Raw genomic sequence first — 18,668 nt, 5'->3', positions numbered from 1 at the left:
TCAGGCAAGTTCCCAAAAGCTTTGAAAACTGCAGTTATTAAACCCCTTTTAAAAAAGCGGATCCTAGATGCCTCTATTATTAACAACTACAGACCAATATCAAATCTACCCTTCATAAGTAAAATCATTGAGAAAGTTGTCCTCCAGCAACTAAATCACTTCCTGGCATCAACTGGTTGCTATGACACCTTCCAATCAGGATTTCGACCCCTGCACAGCACTGAGACCGCCCTTATTAAAGTTGTAAACGACATCCGTCTTAACACAGACTCTGGCAAAACCTCAATACTAATGCTACTTGACCTCAGTGCTGCATTCGACACTGTAGACCATACATTACTTCTGGAAAGGTTAGAAAACTGGGTGGGGCTTTCAGGCACTGTCTTAAATTGGTTCAGGTCCTACCTACAAAATAGGAACTACTTTGTTTCCATTGGCGACTTTGTATCAGAATCAACCAATGTGACATGTGGAGTCCCACAAGGTTCGATCTTAGGACCCTCTTTATTCAACATCTACATGCTCCCACTAGGGCAAATCATGCAAAATAACAATATTGACCATCATTGCTATGCTGATGACACGCAAATCTATGTATCGCTATCACCAAATGACTATCGGCCCATAGATCTGCTGTGCCAGTGCATTGAGCAAGTGAAGGAATGGATGTGCCGAAACTAAATGAGGACAAAACAGAGATAATTGTATTTGGTTCTAAAACGGAAAGGCTTAAAGTAACCCAACACCTTCACTCTCTGTCCCTGAAAACCTCAATCAAAGCCAGAAATCTAGGGGTTATCATGGATTCAGATTTACATTTTGACAGTCACATCAAATCAGTTACAAAATCGGCATATTATCACCTTAAAAATATAGCAAGACTTAGAGGGCTCATGTCCACCGAAGACTTACAAAAACTTGTACATGCCTTTATCACTAGTAAGCTTGATTACTGCAATGGTCTCCTCACAGGTCTCCCAAAACAAACTCTGAGGAAGCTTCAGCTTGTTCAGAATGCTGCTGCTAGAGTTCTAACAAAGACCAAAAAATGTGATCATATTACACCAATTCTGAAATCGTTACATTGGCTTCCTGTAGGTCAGAGAATTGATTTTAAAATCATGTTGCTAACCTATAAATCCCTACATGGTTTAGGCCCAAAATACTTAACTGATATGCTTCCACTACATCAGCCTTCTAGACCACTAAGATCCTCTGAGACCAATCTGTTAATTATCCCCAGAGTAAACACAAAACATGGGAAAGCAGGATTTAGTTACTATGCAACAAATAGCTGGAATAAACTCCCAGAGGATTTAAGACTTGCCCCAACTCTGAGCACCTTTAAAACAAGACTGAAGACTTTTATGTTTGCTATAGCTTTCTGCTAAAATCTTAAATACATTGCACTTTCTAAAAAGCTTTTTTTTAACTTTGCCTTTATTTTCTATTTTAATACTAAAATGCCTTTTTCTATTCTACCCATTTCTTTGCATATGTTTTTCTTTTACTTATCTATTATTTTATTTTATTGTATGACAATGTTTATATGTGAAGCACTTTGAGTCTGCCTTGTGTATGAAAAGTGCTATATAAATAAAGTTGCCTTGCCTTGCCTTGCCTTGCCTTTTATTTCCATAATCTTGGTTCAGTGAACGCATAAACCCGTTTGTTAGTTAGCAGTTAAACAAAATGCGATCTCTTTGTTTACAGTTACCAACGACCAACTGATGATTGGGGGTTCGATTCCCTAGTGATGCAAGGTTTTTTCTTTCATTTTGGACTGCACACACATCGCGAGTGGATACTCGCACAATGTACACACATCACTGTCTTTACAATTTCTAGGCAACCGAAGTTTAAAGATTGTCAAGTGGTTAACTCTTGAATCGCATGTACTAAGACCTGATGGGTTAGTGGTCAGAGAACAACTCATTAACGCGGGGATAAGGGGTTCGATTCCTTAATGAAGCTAGCTTTTTTCTTTCATATTGGACTGGATGTTTGTATGCCATTTTGCGTAACTTGTAGTTTATGATGAAGAAATGTTACTGGGGTTAAGGTTAGGGTAACGCCAAGGGTAAGACACAAAGTGTTTTTGAAACACAATATTTCTTACAATAACAAAGTCATAAGTTTTGATGACTCCAGTAGGAAACTTAAGATACCTAGAGAAATGCGTGAGTGCTCACAAAACATCAACAAGTCAGCAGTGTGGTACAGGGTGATCATTTCTGATATACAGTAGGCTACAAAAGCTGAAACTATTAGCCAGGAGTGGGAAAGATGCAGACGCAGACGTGGGAAGCAATAACGCCTCGTGCCCACTGCACCGTCAGTCAACGGACGTGGGAAGGCGTGGCTGACGGATGGGGGAGTAGTCTTTGCAGAGGCATCCGTCAGCCAATCAAATCGCTTCGCCGGGTTCTTCCCGCTTCTTCCTGCTTGTTGCGAGGCAAGATGACCCGCTTTCCCGCTTTCCAGTATCGTCAGAGCCCGAGTCGCGTCACAGTGCTTAAATTTGCATACGCGATCTGATTGGATGACGGAACCGTCGCTGCTGAAAAAGTTGAACATTTTTCAACTTTCTGACGGTGGCGAACGCTCCAACTGAACGGACGGATCCACAATGCATTGCGCGTCCGTCCCCATTCAAAGTCAATGGGCAACGGACAACTGACGGAGGTAGTGGGCACGGGGCGTAAGACGCACCAACACGCAGTTGCCTGTTGCAAAATGGTTCAGAGTTTAATATAAATAGTTAGGGTTAGCTGGTATGGCGTTATCTGGTATGGCTATAGTCTAATGTTAGCTTAGTTCGTGTTGTTTCGTCATGTTAATCGCTAGTAATAGTAAGTCATTTGTAGAAATATAGCCTATCATCACAGACTGTAGGAATGTCACCCACCCTCCATCGCGTACGACACTGACGCTCGTAATCTGTAGTGCAAGGGAGTTCGTGCACAGATCCCTGAGACAAACGGCTACGCGCACACATACAAACCCATAGAGAGTGACGTAGGACGTAAAGTCCCGCCCAGGTCGAAGTGGCGTCGATTTAGAGAGTCCTACAGCTCGTTGCATTTCCGCAATGAGTCCGTCTTCACAGAGATATTCCTGAAACGCATCAAAGGAAAACGGAGGGGGAATGATCGTTTTCGCCTCGTAACTTCGTTGCTATTTATGGGGCGCTCCAGTGTCTCCGCTCGGACGTCACTTTTAGTGTGTTGCCTTTCAAGCATAAATCTGAATGGTCTTTGTTTTGAAAAAGCTCTTATTTTGAAGGGCCGTTTTCACCCTAATGTTTACGGGTCATAGTTTGTTTTTATGACGGAACCGTCGCTGCCGAAAAAGTTGAACATTTTTTTGAAAAATGTTCAACTTTTTCGGCAGCGACGGTTCCGTCATCCAATCAGATCGCGTATGCAAATGTAAGCACTGTGACGCGACTCGGGCTCTGACGATACTGGAAAGCGGGAAAGCGGATCATCTTAGCCGTTTCTCAATTCGCGTACTTGTGCGTGCTCGTGTGCTCGTGGACTCGTGAAACGTCATCAGTCGTTGCCCGAGCACTGTTCCAATTCGAAGCACGCATCAAGCGAGTACTGTCGTAAAACCCGGAAGTGTTCTGGATGCGTGCTCGATTTCGCCGTTTCACCGAGCATGCATCGGAGGTGGCTCGTGTGTGCTTGCTCCCGCTAGAAATCCCAGGATGCATTTCGCACTCGCAGCAGTACGAGGGCGGACAATATGGAGAAGACGCACAAGTTACAACTGTAGCTTAAGTTACTCTTAACTTATATATATATTTATATAATGTATAATATATAGGCCTAATATAATAATAATAATATATAAATATATATATGTAAGGTCGTGTGTGTGTGTATAGCTTATACACATGACAGGACACTCATATCTTTTCAATTGTTATTCATTCAGAATATTTACATACTATTTGAAAATGAAAGAGGCTGGGATTTTGTTTTAGGCCTATATCATTTGTTTATATTGTTCAGTAGTATATGCCTAAATGAGGCCGTAGCACAGTTAACTGACGAGCAGAGGTGGTGACGTCATCGAGTCCGCTGCTGTTCCAATTGCAGGTACGTACTTGCGTGCTCGCAAGTATGTGCTTGAAGTACAGACTTGCCAAGTACGTGCTAGCAAGTCATCGAGTCCGTAGTACGCGTGCTACGAATTGAGAAACGGCCCTTGCCTCGCAACAAGCAGGAAGAAGCGGGAAGAACCCGGCGAACCGATTTGATTGGCTGACGGATGCATCTGCAAAGACTACTCCCCCATCCGTCAGCCACGCCTTCCCACGTCCGTTGACTGACGGTGCAGTGGGCACGAGGCGTCCGAAGGCTCCAACGGAACGTACGGATCCACAATGCATTGCGCGTCCGTCCCCACTAAAGTCAATGGGGATCACGCAACGGACGCATGTAGTGGGCACGGGGCGTTAGCGAGAGCATGGCCACTTCCAAAACCTCTCTCTCGCCGCACAGCATCCGAAATGCCCTATGCATGGTTATGCAACCTAATCCCACCATTAGATGGTCAAGGTTGACCGGGACCTCTTTGGCAGCAGACCGATTCAATGACAGTGTGTGTCCATGCTCCGGCAGCACCCACACGCACACCAGCCACACCCACACGATCCAAAGGTGCGGTTGGAGACCGCGGTGAAGTTAGTTTTAGGTTGGATATTCGACGGATATTCACTCCAGTTCCAGCCGCGACTTCACGGAGATTTGCCCGGCAATAGCTGCAGGAGAACGGTTAGCACACCTCGCAGAGCCTCGCGGTGAATCGCTGGAAACTGATTTAGGGAACGTCAATAAATTACTTCACGTAAATATATCAATACAAAATGCTTGCAGTTTTTTCAATAGCTTCCATGCCATGTGACCCAGTGACTCCAAACCAGTATCTAATTGTATTATTAAACCCTAAGAATAAGACACACCACTTGTTATGGTATTTTAGTGCTTTCTCTATTTTATATGAATATTAATATGCAGGAATGATCATATTTCTTTCAATAGCTTCCATGCCATGTGACCCAGTGACTCCAAACTAGTATCCAATTGTAGAACTAAACCCTGTGAATAGGACACACCACTTTTTATGGTATTTTAGTGCTTTCTCTATTTTATATGAATATTAATAAGCAGGAATTATCATATTTCTTTCAATAGCTTCCATGCCATGTGAACCAGTGACTCCAAACCAGTATCCAATTGTAATGGTAAACCCTAAGAATAAGACACACCACTTTGTATTGTATTTTAGTGCTTTCTCTATTTTATATGAATATTAATATGCAGGAATTATCATATTTCTTTTAATAGCTTCCATGCCATGTGACCCAGTGACTCCAAACCAGTATCCAATTGTAATGGTAAACCCTAAGAATAAGACACACCACTTTGTATTGTATTTTAGTGCTTTCTCTATTTTATATGAATATTAATAAGCAGGAATTATCATATTTCTTTCAATAGCTTTCATTCCATGTGACCCAGTGACTCCAAACCAGTATCCATTTGTAGAACTAAATCCTAAGAATAGGACACACCACTTTGTATTGTATTTTAGGGCTTATATCCCTGGCAAGTTTAACTAGGCCGGACATGTCAAAGGAGAGGAGGCAGACAAAGCAGACATTACGACTATTTGACAGAAATGGTGGCCATCTTGAAAATGGTTGCCATCCTGAAATTTTGAGTGGCGCATACCTTTTTCCAAAAGAGTGTTCCTTGAATAATATTTCTGCCTAATTGTATGCTTGAATCACCATTTGAACAATTTAAATAATTAATATTCGACAGGAACGGTGGCCATCTTAAAAATGGCGGCCATCTTGAATTTTACTGGGACAACAATCTTTTTTTTTTCCATTAACATGTCCTTTAGATAGTATTTTTATCAAATATTATGCTTGGATCACTGTTTGAATAATTGATATAATAAGCATTGAATAGCAATGGCGGCCATCTTGAAAAATGGCCGCCATATTGAATTTTGGAGTGGCCAACGCCTTTTTCCAAAATAGTGGCCCTTAGAGAGTATCTGTGCTAAATTTCATGCTTGTATACCAAAGTGAACGATTTTTTTACTAATCTGCTCCACTAACAGGAAAGAGCGAGAGAAGGGAACACTGTGCGTTCACACCAAACGCGACATTTGTCGCACGTTTGCGTTGTCGCCGAAGTTTCGTCGCGCCACAAATCATAATCTGTCGCTGTGCGAGTTTTGTCGAATTTGTCGCGCCACAACAAGATAACCACCATTGCATGTCTTTACCTTTTGTGGAAGAGGGAAAGACGTCGGAGGACCCGACGTCTATTCATAATATTGTAATGACCGCGGAAGAGGCAGTGAATGAAGTATTGATTAGACAGAGATTTATTAGATGGGCCTACCTAATAAACAGTTGGAACACACAAGACCGGAAACCACAGCAACGCCGGTAAACAAACCCTGAGAAGCCCAATCCCTATGAGCTCCCCACGCTACGGCCATCCGGAGGCGCACAGAGCTTTTGGCCGTGATATTATATATACAATTATATTGTATATTATATATAGAGCTCCGGGAGTCTCAAACGGCAACAATCACTTTCTCCTCAATGCTGCAGTTCACCCCGGACTGCACTGCACCGAGTTTGATGGTTGAATGCTGATTGGCTGTTACGTTACACATGTCACTCAGTGGCCACGCTGTTGAACGCTGATTGGCTGTCATCACGCGAAATTCGCGTCAAAGTTGAAATATTTCAACTCGAGCGAATTTGTCGCGCCACAAATCCGTGTGAACGTGCTCGCCTGTGCACGGCGAAAGTGTGGCGCGACAAATCAAACTTGTCGCCGGTTTTCTCTCGCGAAAAATTCGCCCGATACGCATCTCTACGTTCACTTTGTATGGGATCTTGTCGCCCCGTCGCGTGAACGCACAAAAAAGTAAAAAGTAACATTACATGCCTATTTGTATTCAATGTTCGCGACAGGGGCATTTTATACATCCCCTGGAGAACATCTCGCGATACATCGCATATATTCGATATATCACCCAGCCCTAATTCCTGCATATTAATATTCATATAAAATAGAGGAAGCACTAAAATACCATAAAAAGTGGTGTGTCCTGTTCTTAGGGTTTAGTTCTACAATTGGATACTGGTTTGGAGTCACTGGGTCACATGGCATGGAAGCTATTAAAATAAATATGATAATTCCTGCACATTAATATTCATATAAAATAGAGAAAGCACTAAAATACAATACAAAGTGGTGTGTCCTATTCTTAGGGTTTACTTCTACAATTAGATACTGGTTTGGAGTCACTGGGTCACATGGCATGGAAGCTATTGAAAGAAATATGATCATTCCTGCTTATTAATATTCATATAAAATAAAGAAAGCTCTAAAATACAATACAAAGTGGTGTGTCCTATTCTTAGGGTTTACTTTTACAATTGGATACTGGTTTGGAGTCACTGGGTCACATGGCATGGAAGCTATTGAAAGAAATATGATAATTCCTGCTTATTAATATTCATATAAAATAGAGAAAGCACTAATATACAATACAAAGTGGTGTGTCCTATTCTTAGGGTTTAGTTCTACAATTGGATACTGGTTTGGAGTCACTGGGTCACATGGCATGGAAGCTATTGAAAGAAATATGATAATTCCTGCATATTCATATTCATATAAAATAGAGAAAGCACTAAAATACAATACAAAGTGGTGTGTATTATTCTTGGGGTTTAGTTCTACAAATGGATACTGGTTTGGAGTCACTGGGTCACATGGCATGGAAGCTATTGAAAGAAATATGATAATTCCTGCTTATTAATATTCATATAAAATAGAGAAAGCACTAAAATACAATACAAAGTGGTGTGTCCTATTCTTAGGGTTTAGTTCTACAATTGGATACTGGTTTGGAGTCACTGGGTCACATGGCATGGAAGCTATTGAAAGAAATATGATAATTCCTGCATATTAATATTCATATAAAATAGAGAAAGCACTAAAATACAATACAAAGTGGTGTGTCTTTATTCTTAGGGTTTAGTTCTACAAATGGATACTGGTTTGGAGTCACTGGGTCACATGGCATGGAAGCTATTGAAAGAAATATGATAATTCCTGCTTATTAATATTCATATAAAATAGAGAAAGCACTAAAGTACAATACAAAGTGGTGTGTCTTATTCTAAGGGTTTACCATTACAATTGGATACTGGTTTGGAGTCACTGGGTCACATGGCATGGAAGCTATTGAAAGAAATATGATAATTCCTGCATATTAATATTAATATAAAATAGAGGAAGCACTATAATACCATAAAAAGTGGTGTGTCCTATTCTCAGGGTTTAGTTCTACAATTGGATACTGGTTTGGAGTCACTGGGTCACATGGCATGGAAGCTATTGAAAATACTGCAAGTATTTTGTATTGATATATTTACGTGAAGTAATTTATTGACGGTCCCTAAATCAGTTTCCAGCGATTCACCGCGAGGCTCTGCGAGGTGCGCTAACCGTTCTCCTGCTGCTATTGTCGGGCAAATCTCCGTGAATTCGCGGCTGGAACTGGACTGAATATCCGTCGAATATCCAACCTAAAACTAAATTCACCGCGGTGAGCTGGAGCCTGAAATTGATCCCTCTCCACCGGGTGGCAGTCGGGCACTACAGGCATGTCCCTCACAGGCTCAAACGCGTAACCAGCCATATTAAAATCACTATTAGGAGTGGAGTGTAGAAGACGTTTGCGTGTCAGCAGCAACAACCTAGTCCTACCATGCCAGTGACGTCATCGGCGCTCTAATTAAAAGACGCATTTCCTTTTGTTGCTAAAAAAACTATATTTAGATTTTTTTTTATATAATGGTCATAACTAACACGTTATCAATGTTGATTATTTCATTTCAGTTCATCTTTAACACCGCCGCACAGATGGATCACCATCGCTCCTCCATGGAGACCCAGCATCATCATAAGCTGATTTATCAGAGTGCGCCCCCATTTGTACCATCCTAGCACCCCCCCCCCTCCCCTCCACAGGGCCACTGGTAAGTTATGTCGGTTAAAACACGCAAACATAAAGCGCTGGGCTCCTTACGTAGCGAATATCGATTCTCTACCTTTGATTTATATCACATCGTGAGGGAAGCAGCCAAGCTGTAGGGAATGCACCACTGCAGACACACACACACACACACACACACACACACACACACACACACACACACACACACACACACACACACACACACACACACACACACACACACACACACACAAACACAAACTTGTGCCAACACAGATGCACACTCACACACAAACAGCCTGCTACGATACACACTCTACAATCTGCAATGCACAATCATTTTGCACACATCAGACAAATGAAAGATGACTAGGAGCCTCTGACGAGGGTTCGGTAGTTCAGTGGATCTTATCTGCCCTGGAACAGAGAAGTGGAGGGGAAGACACCTGCAGAGCTACTGCCTCTCAGAACAAATGATACTCCCCAAACAAAATGATCTAATCGTACTACTACTACGTGCTATTTGATGAAAAGTATTTAATGCACTACCTTGATTTTAATTTCTTGTGTTCTTGTAGTTATTTATTATTAGTTATTAGTTATTTTCCATTGTTGACTGACTGAATGACTGACTGACTGACTGAGGCCTTTAGCAAGGCATCTATCTTCCAAACCAGTTTGCTGAACTATGTTCTTTAATGCTGCTATGAGGAGCTTACACGTGAACACTGGTTCACGTGGACTAGATGCTTATAGTCTAATTCTAACTAACCCTTGTTTATAATCATATGGGCACATTTGCTTGAATTATTTATACAAAAAAGTTATCAAAAAATGCTAGGGGATAAAGAGGATTCAGGGTAGACATCTCTAACCTAACAACCACTGTGAGACTGAAGCTAAAGGGTAGCAGTGTAAATGAGTCTCTGATCTTCCTCAGTGCTGGGCACAATTTCAACAACAGTTCACTCTGATCACAGGAAGCACATGGCTTGTGAGGGGGAATTTACATTTCCTCATCTTCACCATGCCCTTAAGACAAGGTTTTTCTCTTCCAGAGAATCATATCTAGTTCTCAGGTTAGCTTTTTAATTCCTGTTTGGTTTTGGCTGCTGTTGAAAAGCCTCCCAGCACCACGGGAGAAGAAGCCAGGTCTTTCTTAACCCCTTCTCTCAGGCCTCACTGAGCCACCAGTTTCTGAGGGCAGCAGACTCCTCATTTCATGTACAGCACATGATGTGTCATCACTTATTTATTCTGCATTTAAGGCATAATTATTGTGTAATGATAACTTTGAATTCCAATGTTGAGGAAAATAAGCACCAATATTTATTTTCCATTATTATTAACATTGGACTGAATAGTTTCCATTTCCTTATTACATCATCCTGTGGTTACGTTCCTAATCGCCCCTCCTCAGGACCAGTGTTTTCTTTCTGGTGGAACGACGGTAACAAGCCATGGCAGCCTCGCCGGATGACTGTGACAGAAGGCGACACGCCCAGAGAGGGGAGTGATGGAAGAGGAGGAGGAGAGAACGGGCCCATCCACAGATGGTCATGGTGGGATGGCTTCTGGCAGGAGCAGCACAACAGTTCTATCTTTTCCAGCGGGACTCAGACCACTCACTGTGACCGGTCCTGGAAGCCAAGAGGATAGAGACGACCCAATTTTCTTCAGACTAATCCTGAAACTCTTCGACCGCCATCCTCCATCTCCAGCACTCTGAGTCCAGATGGTGTATTATAGGAATGTGAAATGAGGGGATGCTAGTCGGAGAGAGTGAAACAGTGACGTAATGAAGTCATTCACCAGCAATCACAACTCCAATTGTTCTCACATTTGCCAATAACAAACTTAACTACCATAGCAACCTTATAAAAAAAGCAGTTTGGGCTAATTCAGTCTCTTCTACCTGCTACGACTCCCCATAAACCACATGCTGGGGGCCTTCTGACTCACTGCTTATTTTGCGGGGATTATGATCATATTTAATGGCCCTGATATAAAACTAATTGAATCTATGGCTGGTAACCGTGGCTTTTTGATTGAATGTTATGACCTCGCAGTGGCTGCTAACACATACTTACCTTCCCCGCGGCCCCCAGTATCTCAGACGCTGTGCATCTTGTCTATCTCCGATACGAGGGAACAGGAGCGGGATTTCACATGCAAGGGGACGCAGAAAGTGCTTTAGTGTGTGTGTGTGTGTGTGTGTGTGTGTGTGTGTGTGTGTGTGTGTGTGTGTGTGTGTGTGTGTGTGTGTGTGTTTGTGGTTCTGTGTGTGTGTGTGTGTATGGGGGGAGTACAAAGTAGGAGGATGAATAGTGCCTGGAGGGCTTCCATTGTCCCGCTGAGGAACGAGCTGTGTGCGTGCATATCCATGTTATGATTCACATCTCCCTGCTAGTCACACGTCCTCAAGATGCACGCGTGAAGGCGGGACATTACCGGCGTCCGCCCCAGAGGACACTTTGAAGTAACGGCGTGTGACACTCGGGAAGACCACTCCCCTAATAGATAGAGATGCTCTATCTCTCTCCCTCTCACTCTCTCCTTTTCCCTCTCACTCTCTCTCTTTCCCTCTCCCTCTCCCTCTCCCTTTCCCTCTCTCTCTTTACTCCCGAGGGACGGCACGCAGAAGACTTATGTTCTGCTTGTCTTGTGCTCCGATAGGTGAAGAGGTCTAAGAGGGAGATGTGGCTGATTAATTGTTTGTTCTTGGACCTTCGAGTGATCTAGACGCCACCCAGGAAGACAGAACAGCATGAGAACATCTCACAGAGACACCAGGTATCTGCTTCTGGTACTTCAGAGAACATGAGAACATCACACAGTGACACAGGTCTCTTTACTTTCTTCAGAGAACATGAGAACCTCTCACAGAGACACAGGTCTCCTCAGGTACTTCAGAGAACATGAGAACATCACACAGCGACACAGGTCTCTTCAGGTTCTTCGGAGAACATGAGAACCTCTCACAGAGACATAGGTCTCCTCAGGTTCCTGGTCTGTGATTGCTGGGGCTGGCTTTATGTGATGGAAGCTGTGTAAAGAAGTCTCCAGTTTATAGTTAATTTTATTATAGTTATTACCTGATAGAAGAGCTGGATCTCACAATCTGGTTAAGACATATTTTGAAGGGTTCACTGAGGCTGAAATTTGCTCAGCCTAATCCCTATTACATTTTGTGTTAACTCTTACAGTCCGTATATTCCTCCTCAAAAACAGACAGAGTGGAAACAAGAAGGTAGGGTAGGTTTGCACCATAGTGATGATGATGGTGATGATGATGATGATGAAAAAGAGAATATTAATAAGGCTGATCACAATCACAATCATTATCCGCATCATCATCACCATCATCATCCGGTTAGCCAACAGAATTATGCAGGACCCCTCACACGCTCTACACCCCGCCTTTGAGTGGCTCCCCTCAGGGCGCCGACTACGCTGCCTCGGCTGTAGGACACAGAGGAGAAAAGCAACCTTTGTTCCCAAGGCTGTTCACCTCCTCAACTCCTCCTAAACCCCCCACCTGGGCTTGTGCCCTCCCCACATGGACTGGTGAAGCCGTGAACTCTGTTTTGCCCTCACACTCCCATTAACTGTTACAACATAAATACCTCGCCTCAATTCATCTCAAATGTATTATAACCAGCATGGTATTTATTAACTGATTGCACTTTATATTTATGTAATATTTGACACATTGTACACTTTTAAGAGTCAGTTCTCCATTTATAAACATGCACTTTGCATATTTTATACATATTTATTTAAATGTGTGTATTTGTAGACACCTGTGCTTGTGTGTATTGTCTGCCAGGTAGCAATGCTGTATTTTTGTTATTGTTTTTGTTTGTTTTTTGTTTGGACATGGCCCTGTCCTTTGTAATGCTGCTGCTATGTGCCCTCAATTGCCCCCTGGGGACAAATAACGTTGTTTTTTTTATTTGAATTTGAATTTTGAATCTTTCCCTCCCTTCCTCTTCCTCTGGCTACAGGGGCCAGGCCGCAGGGGTCAAGGGGCAGGGTATGTGTCTGTCTAATAACCACCGGCTTTGACGGTGACCCCCGGGCCCCCATGGAGGAGGCCAGGGCCAAGAGAAGAGGTGACGATGAAAAGATGCAGTGGAAGCAGAGAACCGCAGCGACTGAAAGGACGTCGATACATCAGCTGGAGGACAGCAGGAGGAATACTGACTGTTGACCCCTGAAGGCTGTCCAGTAAACCTGGGCAGTGAGGCGCTCTCTGTCTGGGGAGGGGCTGCTCGGATCACTATGATCCAAGGACTCGTCTTCTCAATCTTGTGCTAATCATAGTCTGGGAGCGTGAGAGGGAGGTCTAGTGTGAGGCTTTAGTAAGGCATAGAGAGAGGTTACGCTGGTTGAGAGGCTGTATGAAAAAAGACTTAATGATTTATACATTATCGTATATAATGATTTAGGATCATTTAGACCGCTTTCATTCTGTTATTTGTTGATATTGGGTTTAATTGTTGGGATAAAAAAAACAGAATTATGACTAAATATAATTCAGATAACTCACTGTAATCAGGTTTTCCAGTCCTTTAACTTGCTATAATGCTCAGGAGTCCCTTTAACCACTAAAACATTCTTCTCAATAGCACTAACTTTAATAAAAGACAGAATGTAAATGGGGCAACCGTAAAGAACATGGCCTTAGAGTAGAAGTTAATAGCTGCTCAGTTAGAGCCTCAATATCCTTCCCTGACACCACTCAGCCATATGTTCTTTACCTGGAGCTGTGACAACATGATCAATAACCTAATCTCTAGGCTGGGCCTCAGACAGCTAGCGTGCCTGCAGTCCTCTATCTCTGCTGCTCAGACAGATCCATCCCTCTCTCCCTGAGCAGCAGAAGGGGGAAGAGGACTTTGATTTATCCTACCTGCAATTGTTTTTCTGTTGTGGATCTACAAGGGCTGCAAGGATGTAGCTTACAAAGTAACCTTAAAGTTTGATGTACTGAAACATCGACTCAATATCAGAGTTCGGTTAAAGGATATTCAACTTTTTCTTTACTATAGACCCCCATAACACCACGGGAAAACTTGAATTGTACACAGCTCATTAGAGATATTTGTATCACACACACACACGCATGCACACACACACACACGCATGCACACACGCACACGCACATACACACACACACACGTTCTGTGGCAACCCGGTCCACACCTTGGGCCAGGCGGCCCAGGTGGATGGCATATACAGCCGATATCCTCCAATCTGAGCCAGAGAGCGTCCATTGTGTCACCCTAATCGGCGCAATAGAGAAGACCTGCGGCGGAGGACACGGAAGACCAGGTAGGTACCCCTTCAAAAGGCGGTGACATGTTCTCTCAGGGAGGGAAGTGGGAGCCCGAGCGGAGCAGGGAACATCCAGGACCCGATACGGACGAGTGGCTATAAACTGGAGACTTCTTTACTCAGCTTCCATCACATAAAGCCAGCCCCAGCGGTCCCGAGGGAAACCGCACACCCGGGCAACGTACGCGAGGAACGCACCGCTGGAACAGTGCTCCCAACGGGAGCGACCTCCCTCTCCAGGGACAAGACCGGCCCAGCCGGAGAGACAATCACCTGGACTCTACCGTGGCTCACGGAGTCATTAGTATTATTTTCGTTCATCCCATGTTGGGCGCCAACCCACGCGGTTTCTGTTATTCCTTGAATAAATGCCTCTTTTTGGCTTTGGACGGACATGGGCGTTTGGTGATTCCTGAGCAACCGAGACATTCCTCGGGCAGGGTCGCCACAGTACAAACACACATGCACACATGCACGCACACGCACACACACACATGAGGTTTCACCATGCTCACCGTTAACAGCTGAATTGACTTACATACTCGGGCCCCTGGAAGCAGATCCTGCACACGGGGGTCCTGAAGCCGCTCTCGCTGAAGCTGCTCATGGAGTACCTCTCCTCCAGCCGGCCCTTGGTGCGCTCCTCGGGGGAGGAGCTGCACACGCGCAGCGCCGCCGACAGCTCCGCCGCGTCCACCCAGCCCGGCCCGGGCCCCCCCGCCGGCTGATGGTGGCCCCGCACCAACGTGTTGTTGTTGTCCGAGACTGTGGCCCCCATTGGGACGCCGCCCCCGCTGGCGGCCTGGTGGTCTTCCGCCTGTCCCCCGCCGACAGGGGTGAGGACGTGGGAGGGGGGCAGCGGCGTGGAGGGGGCGTGCGGCCCGAGCAGCAGCACCCTGAGCTCGCTGAGCAGGAGGCAGCAGCGGCTCTTCAGCAGGCCCTGGCCCTGCAGCATGGCTCCGGTCTGACTAACAGCCCGCAGCACCGGAGAAGGATGGGGAATGCAAACCACATGTACCCATGCACCCCCTCCCCGTCGATGGCAGGCAGCGTTTCTCTCTGTGTCTCTGTGTCTCTCTATGTGTCTCTGTGTCTCTCTGTGAGTCTCTGTGTCTCTCTATATGTCTCTCTGTGTCTCTCTATATGTCTCTCTGTGTCTCTCTGTGAGTCCCTGTGTCTCTCTCTCTGTGTCTCTCTATATGTCTCTCTGTGTCTCTCTGTGAGTCTCTGTGTCTTATATGTCTCTCTGTTTCTCCCTGTGTCGCTGTTTGCGGGGGATCTGACGATGCTTTATGTATGGAACGTCTTTTTTTTCTTTCGACGGGAGAGTATATCCCAGTGGAAGCAAGTTCCAACGATGCAAACAAGTGTCTGAAGCCATTAAGTTCAACAATGAGCTATAGAGGGGAACAAACTGTTCGATTCATATATGAATTAGCCGGGGCGGGTGTTCCTTCAGGTCAATGATTAGTCCGATGGTAGATGTTGTAGTTGGCTCTCTAATAACCTCTCTCCGACTAGTCCATCTGTGTGTGTGTAGACCACCTGCAGAGATCGGAATCCTGGGCTCCGCGGTAAACACACGACTGATGCACTAGAGGCGATCCTGGCGTTAATACACGAGCCCTGCACGGCTCCACGTCAGGACTGGAAACAACACCGATGGAAAAGAGACCATCTCCATAGGATTCCCGGTTTATTCTGTTATCTGGCAGGGTCCAGGCTAGGCAACCGTTCATTCACTGTCGATTCTCTTTGAAGGATTTCACCATCAAACGTTGAACTTTAGTATTGAATGAAGCGATGTCCTGGTTTAAATCCATCCGTTACGCTCCTTGGTGGTCAGAACTGGTCCTGTAGGTCCATGCGTCTATTCAACCCCGCTAGAAAAAACGATGATAACAGGTTTCTGTGGGCTGCTGCCGGTTTGATGCTGCAGCCTCAGCACCACGGTTCCCGCAGCTTCAACACCACGGTTCCTGGGACAGCTCCGGCTCGCGCTCCGATGGCATCACGCGCCGCGGTCACGCGCCGCCTATGATTGCGGCGCGCGATGCCATCGGCGGGCGCGCGAGCAAGCGAGTTGAACTGAACCAGCGGTCAACGTTACTCATAAATACACAGGAATCATTGTACTGTGTGTCATGTTATTTTTTAATGGTTTACTGTCATCCACCCGGTTGTAGTTTTAGACACGCCTTACATAACAACAACAAGGTGTTATTTTTAATATGTTAAGTTGAATCAAAAAGAGCGGCGCAGAGCTGGACCCCACAGCTGCTCCGACATTAAAAAGAAAGAACATTAAAGTGCGTATATATCATGGACCTATAAAGAAAGGTATTGTATGTTTGAATCTAAACGCGGAAATGGGTAAAAAGACCCGGCACCTGACGCGTTATTATGATACGTCACTTCCGGCGTGGCCAAAGCGCTAACGAGTAAATTCGTTCAAAACAAGTTAACATTTAGGATTTAACTCGTAGATTAAGATCAGGATAATCCATTAGTTTTAACTTAGGTTATTTTGCTTAGTTAAAGCTAATCCGATAGCATCGCTTCGTTGGCTTTAGGTTTAAAAGGTACGAACGAATTCCTGTTTAAACTTTTAACAGGATAGCAGGCTAGCTGTCAGCGGCTTAACTGTTAGCATTTGAAGTTGTCACTATAATTATTATTATTAATGCATGCTCTCTAACTCTAAACACAACGAAAGTGTTGTCAGCCCGTCCTCCTGGATCATATGAATGATAACAGCTGGGGTCGATTAACTAGTTGGGATCAGGTCTCGGCGGAGAGGGCTTTATTATATATTATATAGATAATATTATTTTTCTCACACCAGCAATGACGACTAAGCTGACGTTAGAACAACAGAGGAAGATCGAGGACAATAGAAAGAAGGCTTTAGAGATCAGGGCGAGGAGACTGGGTCATGTGAACCCTGCCAGTCCAAAGTCCTCTGAGCAGGTGTCCTCCATCAACCAGTCCGCCCAGTGCGCACCCACCGCCAGCCCTGCCTCCAGACTGGGACCACAGCATCACCCCTTCATCCCACCTTTTAAAAAAGACTCCAACTTGGGGACCAAAAGTATTAGTGGTAAACCTTCTGATAACAAGCCTAGTATCTCACCTAGTAGCTCAGGTGGTGTGGTCGGATCTTTCTACAAACCAGTGGCTCAGTCGAACCCAAGCCCCCAGGCGCCCCCCTCTCTCAAAAGTAAATCTATGACTGCTGGACCACCCTCCACAAAGCCCTTTGTCTCCACCAGAGGGAAGTGTGTTTCTCACTCAAAGGACCGCTTCAGGGTAGAAGTGGGCTACCATGCTGAGCTCATTGCTGTTTTCAAATCCATCCAGTCCAAGACTTATGGTAAGTGCTTGCCATGTTGTAAGAGCATGTTTGATATATTTGACCTATTGCTGTCATAATGACTTACTTGACTTGACTATTGTGCGACGATGGTCATGAACTCTTTTTTTCTTCCTTCACCGTAGACCCTGCAACAAAAATGTGGAACTTCAGTCAGGAGGACTACCGCCAGCTCAGTATGTAGAACAATATTTCAGTTCCTATGAAAGCATGCACTACCTTTGTAGTAACGACTACTGACTGACTATTATTGTGTAGTCCATGAGTCCTTCGGAAAAACATGAAGTTGTCCCCCCTCCCAATATGAATTATTTCTAAATTAATGATATAATGGAAATATATATTCAATAGAATGGAAATATATATTCAATGGAATATAAAGATACAAACAGTTTTGGAATAATTCACACCCTTTTAAAGGTGTTGTTGGTGTCCCCTATGGTTCCTGCTCATTGATCTGGGCCCAGTTTCCCGAAAGCATCGTTAGCCTAAGTGGATCGTGAAGTGCGACGTACGAGCATCGTACAGTTTTCACACCGTTTCCCGAAAGCATCGTTGGTAACGAACGACGTGAAAACGCTCGTAGCTAACGAGTGCTCCAGGGTATTCGTAGGACGCTAAGAGCATCGTTAGCCTACTATATAGTGAACTCATTATTGCATGCGGGTGCCTTCATTCATAAAAAATGAAAACATTTGGGAGTATGCAATAATACAAATTATTCTAAAGAGGTCAGAGACTCCGTGCACAGCCCCGCCTTCCCCAGTGAACCAAGAAACCCTGTGCCGTGACGTGACGAACGGGGATTTGACCCCCTCGGTTTTACACAGGAAACTTGAGATAAGAAGGTGAAATCGCCAGGCGTGCCAAGCTGCAGACAGGGCGA

The 18,668-nt window shown here is 44.5% G+C and overlaps 2 protein-coding genes across 4 annotated transcripts in view; one reads left to right on the top strand and one right to left on the bottom strand.

The window, feature by feature from the left end:
* marchf4b (membrane associated ring-CH-type finger 4b) overlaps window positions 1-15,364 on the bottom strand; it is a 54,948-nt gene extending 39,584 nt beyond the window's left edge. Inside the window, exon 1 of the mRNA XM_056579614.1 lies at window positions 14,948-15,364. Coding sequence (XP_056435589.1) covers window positions 14,948-15,364 — 417 coding nt within the window. The remainder of the gene's footprint in view (window positions 1-14,947) is intronic.
* A 1,174-nt stretch (window positions 15,365-16,538) lies between these two features.
* Window positions 16,539-18,668, top strand: part of smarcal1 (SWI/SNF related, matrix associated, actin dependent regulator of chromatin, subfamily a-like 1) — a 33,604-nt gene continuing 31,474 nt past the window's right edge. The window contains exons 1-3 of one of the 3 annotated variants that reach the window (XM_056579527.1): window positions 16,539-16,718; window positions 17,255-17,782; window positions 17,908-17,958. In XM_056579527.1, the coding sequence (XP_056435502.1) occupies window positions 17,257-17,782; window positions 17,908-17,958 (577 nt within the window). In that variant the 5' untranslated portion in view covers window positions 16,539-16,718; window positions 17,255-17,256. Of the gene's footprint in view, window positions 16,719-16,794; window positions 17,783-17,907; window positions 17,959-18,668 lie in introns of those variants that run through there. The other 2 variants (XM_056579526.1, XM_056579525.1) reach the window with 2 other exon arrangements.

This window comes from Gadus chalcogrammus, chromosome 20, assembly GCF_026213295.1.
Source record: "Gadus chalcogrammus isolate NIFS_2021 chromosome 20, NIFS_Gcha_1.0, whole genome shotgun sequence".
NCBI classification, from domain to species: domain Eukaryota; kingdom Metazoa; phylum Chordata; class Actinopteri; order Gadiformes; family Gadidae; genus Gadus; species Gadus chalcogrammus.
Note: the sequence above shows the minus strand (reverse complement) of the source record. Positions and strands in the feature narration are given on the sequence as shown.